Source organism: Podarcis muralis, chromosome 3 (assembly GCF_964188315.1).
Source record: "Podarcis muralis chromosome 3, rPodMur119.hap1.1, whole genome shotgun sequence".
Lineage (NCBI taxonomy): Eukaryota > Metazoa > Chordata > Lepidosauria > Squamata > Lacertidae > Podarcis > Podarcis muralis.
The window spans coordinates 15,536,048-15,555,231 of NC_135657.1; the positions used below are offsets into that span (position 1 = coordinate 15,536,048).

General features: G+C 46.3%; 1 protein-coding gene across 3 annotated transcripts in view; it reads right to left on the reverse strand.

Moving 5' to 3' along the window:
- Positions 1–3,525: 3,525 nt before the first annotated feature.
- Positions 3,526–19,184, reverse strand: part of FOXN2 (forkhead box N2) — a 51,501-nt gene continuing 35,842 nt past the window's right edge. For all 3 annotated transcript variants that reach the window (XM_028725023.2, XM_077925473.1, XM_077925472.1), the window contains exons 4-6: positions 18,227–18,291; positions 15,411–15,479; positions 3,526–12,976 (exon numbers count right to left, since the gene is read on the reverse strand). In XM_028725023.2, coding sequence (XP_028580856.2) covers positions 12,429–12,976; positions 15,411–15,479; positions 18,227–18,291 — 682 coding nt within the window. In that variant the 3' untranslated portion in view covers positions 3,526–12,428. The remainder of the gene's footprint in view (positions 12,977–15,410; positions 15,480–18,226; positions 18,292–19,184) is intronic.

Sequence of the window (19,184 nt, forward strand, 5' to 3'; positions counted from 1 at the left end):
CAGTGGTACCTCGGGTTACATACGCTTCAGGTTACATACGCTTCAGGTTACAGACTCCGCTAACCCAGAAATGGTACCTCGGGTTAAGAACTTTGCTTCAGGATGAGAACAGAAATCATGCTTAACCCAAGGTACCACTGTATATAAAATATAACAAAACATTAAACATTAAAAAAACTTCTCTATACAGTGCTGCCTTCAGATGGCTCAGGGGTCGGGTAACTCCATGCCCTCCAACACTTCTCCGATGAAAACAGGGACATCATAAGGAAAAGCCAGACATTCCAGGATCAAATCAGAAACCGGGATGGCTTCTATAAATCCAGGACTGTCCCTGGAAAATAGAGGCACTCAGAGGGTCTGTAAATGGCTGCCTTTATCTCTTATGCAGAAAAGTATATCACTCCCCTTTGGGGAGCAGATCTGGCCTCTGCCAAGTCCTCACTGACAAGGACATTGTAGAAAGGGGAAATGTGTCTCCATACTGAATTTGCCAGGGCATGTATGCAACAGTGATTTCAGCCTGACTTCCCAGCCCTCCCAATGTAAGGGTAAATACTTCTCTAGTGTATGTTATTTAAATACAGAGCAAATGTTCTAACCCTCCCTGAAACCATTTCTTAAACAACAACAACATATCCACAAACAGCCCAGAAACCACTCTAGGTACGATGAATCCTGGCTCTTCTAGAGTTAAACCCTTTAAAATTAGGTCTTGCCGAAAGCTGGCTCAGTTGCCTAGCAACTGCAGCATGGGATGCTACTGTCATTCACGGGGTACTTCCCCTAGAGAGTGAACCTTCTGCTCACACAAAGCAGGTTATGATTGGGTGGAGATGACATCATATCGCTTGACAAGAGCTCCAAATTTTTTCTTTTACAAAGAAAGGCAACTACTTTTAAAACCGGTTCCAGGGGAAATTCCCAAGGAAGGACCTTGCGGATTCCTAAGGCAGTTTCTCCAGGGCAAAGGAGGAAAGGCTCAGGCCTGGGACCCACAGATAGTCCTCCAAGCTTCTCTCTCGCTGGCCAGAAGTACAAAGGGCTTCTGCAAGCCATAGACCCCACCAGGCAAAATGGCGCTGCTTCTCCCCATCCCAAGCCTTATTTACCTGGATTGACTCCAGAGATGTGAGGAGAAGCAGCAGCAGCAGAAAGAGCTCACAAGAGCTCAGCGAGATCTCGCTGGAAATGGCCATCCCCTCGACTTCTCCTTGCTTCTCTGACAGGTTGGTGAGGTGCTCACAGGGGCACTGTCCCTAAGGATTCTGCCGCCTGAGGCGACTGCCCCAGACCACCTCATGGGCGGGCCGGCCCTGGTTTCAGCGCACACACATTGGAGAAACTAATGGAGAATAAGGCTTTCAGTGGCCATGATGCCTATGTGAGGCAGTCTCTTCCTGAAATTCAGTTGCTGCAAATAATAATAATAATAATAATAATAATAATAATAATAATAATAATAATTATAATTATAATTATTTATTATTTATACCCCGCCCATCTGGCTGGGCCTCCCCAGCCACTTTGGGCGGCCTCCAACAAAATATTAAAATACAGTAATGCATCAAACATTAAAAGCTTCCCTAAACAGGGCTGCCTTCAGATGTCTTCTAAAAGTCTGGTAGTTGTTGTTCTCTTGGACATCTGGTGGGAGGGCGTTCCACAGGGCGGGCGCCACTACCAAGAAGGCCCTCTGCCTGGTTCCCTGTAACTTGGCTTCTCTCAGTGAGGGAACCGCCAGAAGGCCCTCGGCGCTGGACCTCAGTGTCTGGGTAGAACAATGGGGTGGAGACGTTCCTTCAAATATACTGGACTGAGGCCGTTTAGGGCTTTAAAGGTCAGCACCAACACTTTGAATTGTGCTCGGAAACATACTCAGAAACAAACCATGGGAGGAGTGTTAGTGTGCTTGGGTCTTGCTTGCAGGCTTTCCATAGGTATCTAGTTGGCCACTCTGAGAGCAGGATCCTGCACCAGATGAATCATTGCCCTGATCCAGAAAGCACTGGTGTTCTTACTAGACACCTCTTGACTTTGGCATTGCTAAAAGGTAACCCGCTGTTAAGAGTCACATCTCTTCTTATTCCCTTCCTTTTCCCATGCTTGCCTCTGACTCCCAGCATACAGGCCTTGGAAGTATACTTACAATGGAATGTGGTGCTCTGGCTGAAAAAAATGACCCCCACTTCTGCTCTAAGGGGGAACAACTACCTAATGATGCAGCAATAATACTGCTGGCACGTTTGCAAAGCTAAGCAGGGTCTGGTAGGGTTTCAAATTGGAGGGGGGACCACGCATTGAGATTCCTGCATTGCAAGGGGTTGGACTGGAGGACCCTTGGGATCATTTCCAACTCTGCAACTCCTCCTCTCGGGCAGCCCTCAGCCCCTCAGAAACATTATAGAGGGGCAGGAAGGTGCAGAAGGGAGAGGATCCTGCCTTGGCATCCCGCCAGGTGTGACTGAGGCTTTACACTAGAATTGTACCATTCTGGGGCAAGCAAATTGCAAGACTATTGAAGGGCAGGGAGCTGCCTGTTCCTCGATTAAATGGAGATACCATCATCAGCAGTGGTTTCAGCCTCCATCACAATGGTATCAGCAAGCATACCAGCCCACGTACTTCCTTGAAGTTAAGAAATGGCTGCCCCTTTCCTGAGAGGTTTCAAGAGCTGAGAGCGAAGGGTTCCAACGAAAAGGAGAATTAGGTAGAGGTGCATGGGAAAGAGAATTTTCTCTGAGCCTCTGCCTGATAGTGGACAGGCAAAGGGTTCCCCTTAGTTCATTGCTCCCTCGTTTAAATTTCTATCCTGCCTTCCTTCCATCCATCTTGGAACCCAAAGCGAGCACGTATGTGCTGGAACCCAAAGCAGAAACCTCCTGCATTGCAGGGGGTTGGACTAGATGATCATATGATTCTGTGGTTCCCCGGACACCCAGTGCTGGCACTGACCAGACCTAAGCTCGCTTAGCTTCAGTAAAGTGGCAGCCTCGTGCTCCCCCTTGCTTCACCCACCCGCAGCAAAACATGGCATATAGAAAGGAATCCTCTATCCACCACTCCCCCACCATGGCCTAATACAGTGGTACCTCGGTAGTCAAACGGAATCCGTTCCAGAAGTCCATTCGACTTCCAAAACGTTCGGAAACAAGGCACAGCTTCCAATTGGCTGCAGGAAGCTCCTGAAGCCAATCGGAAGCCGCAGAGGACGTTCAGGTTCCAAAGAACGTTTGCAAACTGGAACAATCACTTCCGGGTTTCTGGCGTTCAGTAGCCAAAATGTTTGAGTCGCAAGGCGTTCGTCAACCAGGGTACGACTGTAAATCAAAACGAGCAGCAAAGTGTCAAATATGCAGAGTAACTGTAACTTGAATTTACAGGAATGGGTCTTCAAAAGTATAAAGCTCTGCAATCTTGTCTATCCACAGTGCTATTTTAACTAGAAAAAGAGGTGCCGGAACTCACCATGAACACCTCCCTTGTTCTCTTGTAATGTCACCCACAAAATACATCACTCAAGAATGTTATAAAACAAAGTTTATTTTGAAATACTTTTATCATAATGAATTGCATCTCTTTGGTAAAAATAAACTCCATAAACATTTCAATTAATAGAGGTTAGCATACAAAAACTAAAATATCTGTAAAATTGTCTTTAAACCAGGCAAGCTACTCAACTGGGCTCAAGGTATAAAGGGGTTAGAACGGTGTATTTATCTACTGGCAGAGTTTTATTCTAAGTAAATTCTAAGAAAACAGGCAAACGGGGATCATTAGAAAGAACTCCAGTTACTTTGATCCGAAAGCATTCGTACAATTTCCACCTCTTCAATAAATAATAGTTACAATGAATTGGCAATTGTAAATGGTTTCATATATCACTGTAAGATGGCAACATAATACTTTTTAAATTATGCACTTTAAGTCTGGGGGGAAATGTACATTTCTAAAAACAGACCTTTTATTGGCACTGGCAGTTAAGCTGTGGAGAATGCGATTCCCCCCCCCCCCCGGCCCAATAAATGGCAGGTACAATATTTTAAAAAATACTCTACTCTTCTTTTTCAATAAATATTTTGACTACACCATTATTAGCATGGCGGGGCATCCTTTGCTTTAACCAAAGCGCTTGATTTAGCCAAACAAAGAAGCTGCAAAAACCATACAAGTTCAAAAAGTTGGGCTTTTTTCCCCCTCTAGAAAGGATTGCCTGCAATTCTCCTGGAAGCTATAATTTAAGCACTGGAATATGAAAGAGCTAAAGATTTGCACAGCACAGCCGGCAGTTCTTATCTCAAGTAGGGGCGACCCTCTTCCAGAAACCTCTCCAGGGCCATCTTTAGCGCTTGAGGAAGCTATGTTTAACATCTCCCCCCTGCTGCTGCTGATTTCAACTCATTTACAAAGTTTAAAAAGCATGAAGGAAAGAGCAAAAAAAAACCCCAACCCGAAATCCTCAAAACCTCACAAACATCAGAACTATACTTGAACACTTGGCACGGAATTGCTACGGCCAATGCCATTGCCTGCGCCCTCCGTTTCTCTCCCTACAATGCATAGGGCAGCTCCTCCTCACCCCCAAATCATTATGCCACTCAAATTTCCTGACCAGTGGCAACAAGGCAGTGGAGTTCAACAGAAGGGTGGGTGGTCCCACACATTGCACGGGAGAAACTGAAATTGGGAGGCTCCTTTCAGCCTAACACACCATCAACGTATATCTTCATGAATACTGCCACCGTCACCACTGTCAACGCTTTCGCGTCTCCAACGGGTAGCAGCTCTTTTCTCCAAAGAGATCCTGCAATTGCTGAACCACGAGATCTACCTGCTCCTACCCTTATAGTGGCAACAACAACAACAAAAAGGTTTCGTTCATCCTTTGGACTTGATAGGACTAGATTAGCCTGTCTTAAGAACTGAGCAATAACAACAACAACAATAGCAACAATAAAAAATAATCAAGGGTAATTAAAAGCTGAGCTACATGGACAGAAAATAGTATATGGCACAGTCATCCAGGAATTGCACTGCAGAACATAAGGGGTGGGGGCGGCAGGATTTATTAATGACTTCTGCACAAACTCCCTGCAGGCAGAAGGCTCACATGTCAAGGATAAAGGTTCTAGCCTAGCCTTCTCACAGACGAGCTGGTTTTCTATGTGCCAGATTCACACACGTGCACACATCTGCACTCTAAAGCGGTATAGTCTAAGGAGGACTGTTCCACGTTACTTCTTCTGAAGTCACCAATTAATTCTCATTCAAAACACTTATATTAAAAGGGCATGTCGTGTTGGCAAAACGAAGGCTTGTAAATCCAGGTGCAACCTGGGACTCAGCTATTCTTGGAAGAGAAAAAGTAGGTGCATTGGCAGTATGCAAACCGGTGCCTTTTAATAGGCAAGAAAGGCCAAAATAAGGAAGAGGAAGGAGAAGCACCACTGAACAATTAAAAAGGCATTAACATCCTTTCAAGGTGCCTTTAGAGAACAACTGCCCTTCGTTTCATGCCCTGGATAGCAAAGTCAGCAGCACTTGCAAATGCACAGGTATGCAACCTGCCACTATCATGAGTGAGGGACCTGCGTTAATACTTCTCTACCAACATTTGCTTCTGCCTTGTGGCCATCCTAACCTGTGTTGCTGGGAACAGCAGAGGTTCAAAGTCCCAGACCTGCAGGAAAGGAGGAAATTTTCAAGGAAGGGATGTATGTACAGAAACGCCAGACATCCTTGGGTATTTCCCCGCTACGCCAGAGCTAACCGGATGCAAAGAAATCAAGGACTTCGCCACAGAAAAGTGAGATGGGGAAGGGCTGAGATAGAGAAATGCTGGAAACTTTTCTCCGTTTGCTGGAACAGAAGTCTGCGTGGAGTCTTGCCATAGGAAGACACACAGGTTGAAAGCCCACGAAGGAAAAGCACATAATCCGAACTACGGTAGCAGACCGACAGGGTTCACGGACCCCCCAATGCTGAAAATTGGGGAGCAAATACTTGCTCACACCACATGTTTGCCCCAGGATAGCTGAGCTGTTGTGTACAAGCTGCTGTGGGAATCGGAGGGGTGCATTCTGACCACCCTGGGAATGCAAGTATGGCAATTCCGTTCCCTGAACTTTTCCCACAATGCATTAGGGAAAGGGATCAACTCTTCACCTGTTACAACACAGTCTCCAAATTGTTCTAATAAGTATGTAAAACTCCAGGCAGAGCCATTCAAAATTCGGGAGTTGTGTGTCTGTGATTTTTTTCCCCAACTCCACCCACCCACCAAATGAAAAAAGATTTGTGCGCATAGCATTATCAGAAAGAGGGTTGTACGAAACCTCTCTCTAAAGTGCTGACTTTCTACATGCAGGGAGCGGTGATGGTTTTAACGCGAACAAAAGCAAAAAAACCCCCACTACTTCCCATCTGTAGGTTGGATGACACTGGTTGAAGTGATGGGATGCAGAATTCCATCCTTCCAGGGGCAGCATTCAGGTGGACCATGGCTTACCGTGAGTGAGCAGAGTGCTGGGACAGACTCCCAGTTCCTTGCTGCTACATTCTTCCACTAGCTCAGGCAATCCTGGGCCTTGGCATCCCATGGCGTCTGCACCAGCGCCCATGGTTTCATACTCCCAAACAAGACGCTATCAGGAAGACAAGAGCAGACCTTGGCTTCAAGCAATGGTTTGTTTGGAGAGAAACAAACCCGAAGCACCAGTTCAGACACCACACAGTAAGCAACACGGCGGAACAAAATTGGGGAGCCTGCACTAGTCCACTGCTTGACCGCGGTAAAACATGGTCTATATGGCATACAGGGTCATCCAAATGCACCCCATCAGATCCCAAGCACCAGGCAACGACGTCATCACACTGCCACTAGTTTCAGCCCTTTAATTCGGACTCACAGCGGAGGTTTTGTTCCTCCTACTATTGTTCCCACGCCATGGGGACATGTTCCCATGTTATTGCTCTGCCTTTGTCCGTGGAAAATCAAGAAAACCTAATTAATGAAACGGCGAACAAGTACAGCACATTTCCCGGCACAAAAGTGACACTAGATACTTCACTAATAAAGAGGGAGGACGCAGGGGGACAATTCTGCACACACCAATGTCTGGCAGGCAGGGAGGCAGGCAGGGGTTAAGGGAAGAAGGGCAAGATGGCCGACGGAACAGGTCAGGTGTAAGACAACAAGACTGATCCAACAAGTTCTAGGGGGAAAGGAGCCTCATTTGGAAATCTGGTCAATTTTAGCCGGAATTGAGTTTAGTTCTTGCCGGCTTTCAAAAGATACACAAGAATGAAAGAAACACGTCCTTTTTATTATTTAAAAAATAAATAAAATCCAGCCCTATCGTTATCTGTATTAGTACAAAAACAAATTCCACACCACGTAAGTTATTGAACACTTATTTTGGACGAATGTTAATGGGAGGGACACCTCTTTTCAGCACATACGACATACAGGAATTTAAAGATGTGCATTTGCACTTAATTTACAAGCTTGTCCATTTGCAATGAGTTCACATTCAACCCCCATGCGGCAGGTGCTCAAGACCACTTAGTAGGACATCGTTTTTCACTTAAGGAGGTGGGCTCACAAGTCACACCTGTGGCAAAAGCCATGACATGGGAAGGGTGTCCGTCTAGAGCCATTCGCAAGTTCAGACATGAGCATCTATTGGCCCCTTTCTTTCTCTGCATTTCTGCCAAATCTACAGCTTCAGTAGTTTCTATTGAGTGAAAAATATTTTGCAAATTAATCCCACCTAATGACACACAAACTGATCCCCAAGCTGCTACGATAGTAGTTTTGCGGGTATTGTTCAATTGCTCCCAATTGTTTTTAGTTTCCATTCTGTTAAAATCTTCAACAGCCAATATTCAAAATGACCTGTGGGCGCCCTTGAAAACATGGCAGTCAGAGTCTTCAAGCAGCCTCGGCTCAGCATACCTGCTGGAAGACCTCCCCCCATATAAACCACCCCAAGACCAGCAGGCAGGATTCCACTCTGGGTGTTGTTTTATGGAGGTGAGATCTAGCGAAACTTAGAGCAGAGCCTTTTCGGTCGTGACACCACAACCTTAAGAACAGCCTGCACAAAGAGGTCCCCTGAACACCCTCTTTGTACAGCAAATAAGAACTTTTAAATTTAAAGGATTTTAACCCATGGGCTGTACGCAGTCAATGTGGTACCCTCTGAATGTCTGGCCAATAGCCAGGGATGGTGTGAGCTGTGGTTTTAAACACCTAGAGATCACCATATTGACTACCCCACCAGAGGCCTACCAAGCCAAGCTTCTGTTTTCTTTTGTTCTAGTGGACTACTTAAAGATGTCCTTTGAGAGTATTCAATTTCTTTTTAAAACCTATAAACTTTTTCTTAGAAATATATCACAAAGCATCATGTCTGACTTGCAGGTAGACCCACTTGTAAACCCTTCCCATGTTTGACTTGTCGCCGTGAAGTTCTGGGAAGCAAAACAGTGACACAGGAAAAGGCTCTAGAGGGGCTTTCGGCAAGAAGGTTGTTTTGGCCAATCCATCAGAACCTCTGGGGAGAAGAGAAGCAGCAGGCAACATACACGATGGGCACCATTGGCGTTTATAGACTTTTACATCAGAGAAAGTGGTGTACAAACAGGTGAGAGCGTGCAAACACCCATGCATTAGAGACTTTTTTTTTTGTCTAGAAACTAGCAACATGATTACAGAGCAAGAGCCATTTACAGTTTACTACCATTTGAACGAAAGATTTCCTCTGAAATTCCGGGAGGGGGTGGAATGCTACATAAATCCTTGCAATCGTAAGGCCTACACTGGGAGAATCTCTTGACCAGATTATGCAGTTGAGAGTAGTTGGGATCCAGCAAACCACGTCAAGGTCCAGAGGTGGGAGAAAGCCTGGTTTGGGTTCACTGGATCCCGGCCCAAGGCATTGAAAGTCCACAGCAAGGGTAGCCAATGGGATGCTTTCTGGATCTTGCTGAGCTCCAGTTCCCATCAGTCACACCCAATATGGCCAATGGTCAGGAGCAATGGAACTGGTAGCCCAAGACATACAGAAGGCGTGAGGGATACTGGGGTGTGTGTGTGTCTGCAGAATGGTTTCAAGAATTATTAAGCTGGCAGAGTTTATACCGGGTGTATAAGGCGGCTTGCGTTCATGAAGAGGCAGTGAAATCTTGACCACCTCTGGCTTAGTCACCAGAGAAGCTCTGCGACATTAATAGAAGTTTAGCTTCCCGCCTTCATTCTCTGCCAACCTGGAAGCATTTTGCTAATGGGGAGGCGAGGTTTGCTTAACCAGCCGCTCGTGACTGCTCAACACTCGGAAACACGGGAAACAAATTAAAAAATGGCACTTCAAGCTGACCTTCCATGACAGGCAGAATGAGCTACGCTAATGCTTTGATCATTGCAAAGGAACGCTCAAGGGGTTCTCGGAACCACAGGGCGAACTTCGCGGAAAAGTTTCCTGCACAAGCATCCACCGAAAGGAACAGGAGTGGGGTAAGAGCTTGGCTGTGGCTCCCTGGAGAGACTCAGATGGGACTGACATGGGAGATCTTTCCAGTGGCACCGTGACAATCCACTTCCCAGGCTACCATTTCACTCCAGTGAGGGCCATTTCCCAACAGGACATGGGTGCAGGATCCATCCCACCCCCCTCGGTGATACATGTGGGTCCTTCCCTCCATCTCCAAAACTCATCATTACAAGTGCCAGGAACAGCAAAAGGTCTAGGCTGGACTACACACCTGGATGGCAGACGGGCCGCACCATTCAGGCAACGATGCCTCCAGCTGCCTAACAGCAGCCAAACAACACAGCAGCCACCACAGAAGACCCAGGAGGACACAAACATCCTGTGTTATGGTTCGTGGGAATGGTAAAATACACAAAGGTTTCCCGTTGGAAGTGCATGCACGGGGCATACGTCATCGCACAGAAAGGGCTGTGTCAGAAGATGGAAGGTCTCTGGACCTTCACAGGCGCATCTTTACCATTCCCACGTTACATTTTAAGCACGCGCTAGAATACTGTGTTGGCGGAAGAGCAAGCACAGAGCTCTTGGGCTTCCTTGACACTTGACAAGGGAGGGGATATTATTGCTGCGATAACGGATAAAAAGAAAGGTGCCGTTCTGGCTGCACGAACCATGGCAAAATTCCCGCTGATTTTAACAGGAGCCAGGATTTCGCTCCAACGGTCACTGCTCCCCAAGGAAGATGGGACGGACGGCTAACCATCAACCGCAGGCGTTTCCTAAGCTCCTCTCAGAGTCTTAAGGAGGGAGCGTGACCCTGCGCGCACACACGTTTAGAAAATGGTGCCCTTTAAGGCTGCGTATTATATACTGTCTTCTTGAGGGATGCTAGGTTAATACAGTGCAAAACTGAAGCACACAGTAGAAGAGAAGGAAAAAAGGCCGGTTTTCCAAGTGGAGTAAGAATGCATTCAAGAACCTAGTCCTCATTGAGGCTGCCAGCTCTGTTTGTACGGTTCTGCTTCTGACTGCAGGTGGGGGCTCACACAGTGTAAAGCTGCACCGCGATTTGAATGATTTTTACATTTAAAAGAACTCGATGTCGGGAAGAAAGCCAGACTAGAGTCCTTCCCCTGGACACCTAGTTTTCTATTTGAGGTTTTCTGCTTCACGCAGAACAGTAACCAATTGTGTGTGCCCTCACCTGTAGCCTAAAATGGTACAGTCCAGAACAAGCTTTTCTCCTCAGTGAGAAGTAGGCCAGTATCAACCACCGTAACCTTAAAAAGAAAAGAAAGAAACCCATTTCATTATGCTTCACCTGAACATGTAACTACAAGTTCTCTGTGCAACAGCCATTTATAATTTTAGCAGTCAACATTTTTCACTCAATCTGGATATCGAGACCAAAAGAACATTGGGTTTGCTAATAAAGTGTGCGCTGAAGATCTAAAATATAATAACTATAAGAAAGAGAAAGAAAGAAAGAAAGAAAGAAAGAAAGAAAAGAAAAGAAAAGGAACCAGCTCCTTACTTTGTGCTGTTCCAAGGAAGGTGAGGATAAGAGTGGAGATAAACCCTTCAAGAGTCTCAAAAACATCCACGTTTACATGTTGCATTCCCAACACCCTCCCTGTGTTATTGCAGTCATCAGTCAATCGGTAACTGGCCCACGATGGCAGTTGTCTAGTATTCAGGTTATTCCAGACCCTCGGCTTGCACATGAGACAATTACGCAACAACGGAAGCCAAGCTGAAAGCTGGTAGACCTTATCCTGCATTTGCAAATACTTAAATCAGAACACGTGAAGGTGTCAGAACCAGCTCAGGGATAGTCAACTCCATGCCCTTCCATTCTTGCTGGACTCCCAAGTCCCATCAGCCCCAACCAGCATGGACTTTGATCAAGAAGGGTGGAAGATGTTGTCCAAAACTGGAAGAGCACCATGTTGACTACCCCTGGTCTAGAACCGAGAGAGGTAGGAGCCCGTGGGCACAGAGAGAGGGGGCAGGATTGCGCCTGCTTATTCTCCTGCTCCCAATGCACCTCCCTCCACTTTCAGTCCCACCTGGGATTTGTGAATTGCATGTCAATCTGGAACAGGAGACAGTCCATGTAGCCTTTTCCCGCTTGATCTCCACCGACTGATCTTTGAGGGCCAAAAATTATGCAGGCTGAGAACTACATGTGTAGAGTTCAATGCAGGCACTGCATCCACTCCACCCTCTCCCCTAAAAATTAGAGAAAGACCGGCTACACATTGGGTTTTATGCGCCTAACATACAAACACCAGGTCTCGCTGCGGAACAGGTGCGCCAGGAAGCAAGGCACAATTCTACACTCCCATTGGAGGAAATGGGGCATGTGTGGCCCTCTAGATGCTGTTGGACTACAACTCCCATCAACCCCTGCCAGCACAGCCAATGGGGAGGGCAGAAGGGAGCTGCCGTCCAGCTCCCAACATTTGGTTGGCTGCCCTGTTCTCTGCGCAGAGCCCTATGAACTCAGACAGGTCAAATGAAGCCCCCAGGTTCCAAACCCAAAGAGATGTACAAGGTATGAGATGACAGAGATAATGGCACCCACTCCTCCAATAAACTCAAATATTCAACTTTGCTAAAATTATCAGGGGGAAGGAACTGCTGTGTTGGTTGGTTTGTTCTGCCCCCGCCCCACCTGTTTTGCACAATTGTAATCCGCTCTTCAATGCTTCAAAACCACCGCTTTTGCAATTAGAAAAAGAAACAAATTGCAAAACTAGAATCTGTGAAAATAAAAAATACATGAACAAAAAGTCCTTTTATGGCTTTGATCTCCCTTGTGAAGGGTAAAAAGTAGAGGAGTATTGCCACGCTAAAAAATAAAATATGCATTTATCTCTATTGATAGACGTATCTTCTCCCTCCCCCCCCCCCCGTCCCCAAACACACTTCTCAGGCTGTGACGTCATTCCTTCTCCTTCGTTTCTGGCTATGGGTCTTTGCAGTACTTATGAGGGAGCCTAGACAGGGGCTAATCCCGGCTAGATGAAGCAGAGACCCGGCCGCCTCTTTCAGTTCCTCGTCGATTTCGAGGCAGAGCTCCTCCAGGGCTTTCTTGCGAGGCTGGGCCTTGTCCGAGGCGGCGAGGCACGGCTGCGAGGTGTAGCCGCTATCGGCCAGGGGGTCGTCGTCGTCGTCCTCTTCGCGGTCGTCTCCGTCCGTGTCCACCTCGCTGTGGAACCCTTCGCTGCCCTCGCTCCCCACCCGGCTGGCCTCGGAGACAAACTCGTAGACCTCGTCGACGGACGACAGGGAAGACACACTCGAGGGCGACACGCAGCGCTGCGAGGCCACGCTGCTGGCACTGTAGTTGTGGTCCTCGTTGGGGTCAATGTTGGGGACGGGGAAATCGCTCCCCCCGGGACTTGCCTTGCCGTGGCTTTGGAACGTGCTGACGTAATTCCTTTTCTTGGACAGCTTGAGAGGCTGCGGCTTCTTACCTGAGGAAAATAAAGAGTCTTCTCAGAAGTAAGTGGGAGGGATCAGTGCCTCCCCACCCCAGCCCACCCTGATGCCCTCCAGATGTTTGGGGCAGGCTATTCTGCAGCTGGCTATGGATTCCATGAAAGGGGTCAGGTTTCAAATACCAGCGTTCGGCAAGCGCCGTCTTTTAGACCTGAGGTTCCCAAAGATTTCCGGGCCACTTAACTCCATTAACTCATCCCTATTGCCCCGTGCCCTACAGAAAGCATTATTCAGAATAGCGGTTTCTAAGACCCACGAAGGAAAATAACAACACGATAAAATTCAAAACAGTAACCATTAATGGCACTTTTATCCAAAATCCAGTTAAAACTATGTGCAGTGGTTTAATTGTTTTTAAAAATGGGTGAATTTGATCCAGTGATACCAGCTTTCCAAAGTCTGCTAGTTATTTACACCTCCAGTGCCCCCCTGTCGCCTCCTCTGTGACCCCTTAGCACCCCCCCAGGCAATCCCGCCACCCCTGGGGGGGGGGCAGGACCACTCACTTTGGGAAACGCTGATTTAGACCCCTGCTGAAAACTTTTCTGTTTTGGCAGGCCTGTCCAGACACATTATTTTGTTACGATCTGTTGTTTTTAGATGCCAAAAACCTTCTTTAAATACGTCTTCACTTTATTTCTAATTGTGTTTTTATTACAGATGTGTTTGGTGCCCTGGGCTGCTTTCAAAGGAAGGACACACTGTTAGTTTAACAAACAGATATAAAAAGGTAAAGGACCCCTGACAGGTAAGTCCAGTCGCAGAAGACTCTGGGGTTGCGGCACTCATCTCGCTTTACTGGCCAATGGAGCCGATGTTTGTCTGCAGACAGTTTTTCCGGGCCATGTGGCCAGCATGACTAAGCTGCTTCTGGTGAAACCAGAGTAGCACACAGAAACGCTGTTTACCTTCCAACCGAAGCGGTACCTATTTATCGACTTGCACTTTGATGTGCTTTTGAACTGCTAGGTTGGCAGGAGCAGGGACCAAGCAACGGGAGCTCACCCCGTCGTGGGGATTCGAACCGATGACCTTCTGATCAGGAAGCCCAGAGGCTTACTGGTTTAGACCACAGTGCCACCCCCGTCCCATAACAAACAGGCATAATAAATAAACTTAACTATTTTGTTGTTGTCCTGATTTATCAATAAATTCATAAATTTAAAGACACCAGAAACTGGTGCACTTGGAACAATCTAAGGCAAGAGCGGGGAGGCGGGGAGGCTTATTGATTTGTGTTTTTTGTATTTTTATGTCACAAACCGCTCCGATATCTACAGATGAAGGGCAGTACGCAAATATATTAATAATAGTCACCACGGTGCCCTTCAGAATTTATTGGACCCTGTTGTTGAGAAATCCCATGCATTGTGTAAGGCACTCCCAACATTTGATTTGGAATGTACATTTATGTGGGAAGTTTTCTGTCTGGTCCGGCGACAGTTGGTTTAACTGTGGCGGAACAGGGCCTTAACTGACAGCTGTGAGGAAGGGTTAGCGTTCGAATTCTCAGAATGCAAATGAAGGATAGAAGGCGTGCGTCTTTTGATTGGTGGGTGCAGGTTTAGAATTTTCAGTTACACCGCATGATTGGTCGGGGTTGGGCCAGAGGAGTGTATAGTCGGGCGCTGGTCAGCAGAGAGCCAGAAGAAGAAAGAAGCTGAAGGAGGAGGAAGACCTGAGAGGCAGGAGGAGAGGCAGAGTGACCAAAGACTTGCTGGGCCTACTTGAACTAGCCAACCTAGGCTGAAAAGGCAGGGAGAAAAGGCCTGTCTGCAGTGCCAAGAGGAGAAGTAAGGAACATCTTTGAACGGTGACAGGTAGGAGGAGTATTACAGGGAATATTTCCAGGGCATTGCTGCAGGACAAAAGCTCAGCAAAGGGTTGGAAAAGAGGCTTCTAGCAGAATCCCCAGTTATGAGGCTGAATTGGGGGGGGGGGGGTGTTGGAGGGAATAAAAGTGTAATTTGGGTAAAGGCTTTGAATAGAGTAACCAACTGCTTTGTTAAAACTGTCTTAGTTTAACATTAATGGTTTAATATGAGCTGTCAGTATTTAAAATTACAGTTACAAATAAATAAGCCATATACGCTTTCCAAGATGCGGTACCGTTTCAAAGTAATGAGATTTAGCTTGTGCTGTAATCCTAAGGACATTTACCTGCAAGTAAGTCCAACTGGACACAACGGGACTTTCTACCAAGCAAACAGGGTGTACATTATTTCATTTCATTTCATGTTGCAAATCAATATTCTAAAGAAGGACTTTTCAAAACAAACAAACAAACCAGAAATAAATGGCCTCAAGTGTTTTCTGTGAAACCATCAGCCGCTCTAACTAAAATTTTACATTTGAAAAGGGATTTAATACAGCAGTAGCACTGAAAAACAGAAAGGGAGCATTACTTACAATCTAGAATGCCTTCTTCAATGGAAGTATTCAAGAGCATCATGGCAGTAGCAGCATCAATATCAGAGTCTGGAAAAGGAAAAGGAAATGGCCTCCCATTAGGTTTCATCTAGAGGAGTGAAACCATGACCATGCTTTTAAAAACACGCTTAGTTTAGGATAAGAAGTGAGGTAAGTGTCTTGACCAAGGATACCTAGCAAGCTTCAGAGTCAAGCAATTGCCAAGCCCTGCCTGCCCACCCAGTGCAGCATCTTGTCCTCGTATTGGCCAACCACATGCCCATGGGAAGCCTCCAATTCCTGCTTGTGATTCCCAGCATACTGCCTCTGACAGGGGAGGCAGTGAAACATAGCCATACCGGCCGGCTATGTCTTCTCCTGCTCTGGAGGGCAGGACTCGAACGAGTGGCTTCAAGTTGCAGGAAAGGAGATTCTGGCTAAACATCAGGAAGAGCTTTCTGACAGTAAGAGCTGTTTGACAGTGGAACGGACTCTCTTGGGAGGTGGTGGACTCTCCTTCCTTGGAGGTTTTTAAGCAGAGGTTGGGTGGCCATCTGCCATGGATGCTTTAGCTGAGATTCCTGCATTGCAGGGGGTTGGACTAGATGACCCTTGTGGTCCCTTCCAACTCTACAATTCTATGATTCTATTCTTCCCCTATACAGTGGTACCTCGGGTTAAGTACTTAATTCGTTCTGGAGGTCCGTTCTTAACCTGAAACTGTTCTTAACCTGAAGCACCACTTTAGCTAATGGACCCTCCCGCTGCTGCTGTGCCGCCGGAGCACGATTTCTGTTCTTACCCTGAAGCAAAGTTCTTAACCTGAAGCACTATTTCTGGGTTAGCGAGGTCTGTAACCTGAAGCGTATGTAACCCGAGGTACCACTGTATAGGGAAGCTTTTTAATGTTTAATTTTTCTCTTTTTTATAGATATGGGAAGCCACCCAGAGTGCCTGGGGCAACCCAGTCAGATGGGCAGGGTACAATTATTATTATTATTATTATTATTATTATTATTATTATTATTATTATTATTATCATCATCATCAGATTTATCCTCCATGCATTTGTGTAATCCTCATTTAAAGCTATCATTGCGTCCTGTAGCAGCAAATTCTCTCCTTTAACTACACACTGCAAGAAAAACAACTTTCTTTTGTCTGTTCTGAATCTTCCAACATTCAACGTCATTAGATGCCCATGTGTTCTAGTGTTATGAGAAAAACTTTTTTTCTCCAGAGCATGAATCATTTTATATACCAGCACCATGTCCCTTCTTAACACACCTCTAAGCTAAGCATCAAAAGTTGTGGCCTTCCCTGATAGGGCAGTTGCTCGATCCCCTTGGATCATTTTTGGTGCCTTTTCCGGAAACTTCTCAAGCTCTACAATGTCCTTTTTGAGGTGAGGCGACCAGAACTGCACACGTTATTCCAAATGTGGTTGCACCATAGATTTCTTTGATGCTACTGTGGTATCAGCACTTTAATTTTCAGTCCCATTCCTAAAGATCCCTAGTGTGGAATTTGCCTTTTCCACAGCTGACACACACTGGATTCCCCCACATCCATGCTGATAGGTGCCAACCACCCTGGTCCTCTAGATCAGTGTTCCCCAACCTTGGGCCTCCAGCTGTTTTTGGACTACAATTCCCATCATCCTTGACCACTGGTCTTGCTAGCGAGGGATGATGGGAGTTGTAGTCCAAAAACAGCTGGAGGCCCAAGGTTGGGAAACACTGCTCTAGATCACATCGTTGCAACAACCAATTTAAAAATGGGTGGACAGAGATCTTGTTCAGCGCCCCAATCTCCTCCAAGTGCTTAATCAATTACAAAGTTGGAAGGAATAGCCAGACAATCACTGAAGCAAAACAAGGTTCTGGGGCTGGCAGGGAGGGGTGAGAATCGAGAAGGCGAAAAGGGAAGACAAGTTGAGATGCTGAAAAACATCTAAATGATAAATTGGGGGGGGGGATTAAGATTTAGAGGAGTCCTGATTGCAAATGCAGCTGTTAAAAAAGAAGATGGAATCGAGACTAAAGTTCAGATGAAATTGGTGCTTTAAGGCCCCATCTGCACTATGTATTCAAAACAGTATCGAACCACTCTAAACAGTCATGGCTTCCCCCAAAGAATTCCAGGTACTCTACTCTGTTGTGGGGATTGGGAGCTGTTAGGAGATCCTTATTCTCCTCACAGAACTACATTTCCCAGAGTTCCCAGGGAAGAGGGATTGACTGTTAAACCACTCTGACAATTGTAGCTCTGTGATAGGAATAGGGCTCTCACAGGAATAGACAACCTCCACAAACTACACTTCCCATGATGCTTTGGGGGAAGAGATGACTGTTGAAAGTTGTAAAGAGCCGCTTTAAAATGGATAGTGCAGATGAGGCCTTAGACTGGTCTGAGAAACTAGAATGGAAAATCTCAAGAGAGAAGACCTTTAACAGAACTTCCGGAAACAACCAAGCCGAGTTCAGATGCTGCAACTAAACCACATCTACAGGTTTAAACCATGGTTTGGGATGCAAACTGATACGTTTGTGGTGGCCACAGGTTGTGTGATTTGTGATCCAGTACGAATGTTGTGGCCAAATTACAGTTTGGCCATTGTGAACAGCCTTTGGGGTTGTGCGTTCCTGCCTCTCCCCATGTGCTCAAATCCCCAAGCCAGGAAGTGCAGGAAGGAATCTGTTGTTCATGATGACCAAACCATAATTTGGCCACAACATCTGTACCAGGCCACAGACTGAGTCTATAAAGCCACCCAAAGCAGAGCTAAAAGATGGACAATGGATAGCACAACTTACCTTTGATAGATCGACCCTGATTCTGTTTCAAAACTGAGGTTAAGTAGTGAGGAGAAGGTGAACCACTGGAAGAGAGGAGAAAGAAGGTTTAGAGACTGTGCTGATCCAAGAAAGAATTCACTTAGTCTAGCCATATTTGCACCTTCAGTGATTTCAAAATGGCAGATCTCTCCTGTACCAGAAGTGATGTCAACAAGGACTGCTGGCCTGGTGTGAGTCTTAAACCTGGTGTATTACAGAGCTGACCTAATCTGTGATGTGGGTTTTCTGGAGAAGATTTGAGTTGGGAGGTTTCCCTATGCAAATCCCTAGGGCGCCTTGCCGCTGAACATTTTCTGATGTCCCGGAAAGTGATCTAATCGAACAGGTTTCTTTTGCGGGCATTTAGTTAACAAAGTCAAAAAGTGCTAAGCTTGCCTATTATATTATATCTGCAACTGGCATTTTTGCTACTGAACTCAAGAAAACAGAAATAAAAGGACTGCATCTAAACCCACTGCCACATTTGACAGCTTGCCACAGACTGAGAGCCTATTCAGACTTACTTTTCAAAGACGTGAAACATGAGTTGTGGAAGGGAGCTTATATCTAAACACTGACAGTGTGAACAAGACAGAGGTGTCTGAAAACACACCTCTGTCATAATTGCCTGCTCATCAGGAGATTGACTGCAAATCCCTTTGAGAAGACACTCGATTAAAAACCCTGGCTGGCCGGTGTGGAATATGTGAAACAGTCCCCATTTGGCCTGTCAGACCATTTCCCCCAAACCACACCCAGCTGTAGCACACCTGATGCCCTATATGTATGGGGCAGGCAGAGACACAGTTGGTACAGAAAACAGGATCAAACCTCCTGCCCATCAACTAGTGCACAGGGACTTCAATCACACTTGGTGGGACCTGTTGCACACCTGATATCATTATGATATCAGATGATTGACAAGTGAGTTGTCCTG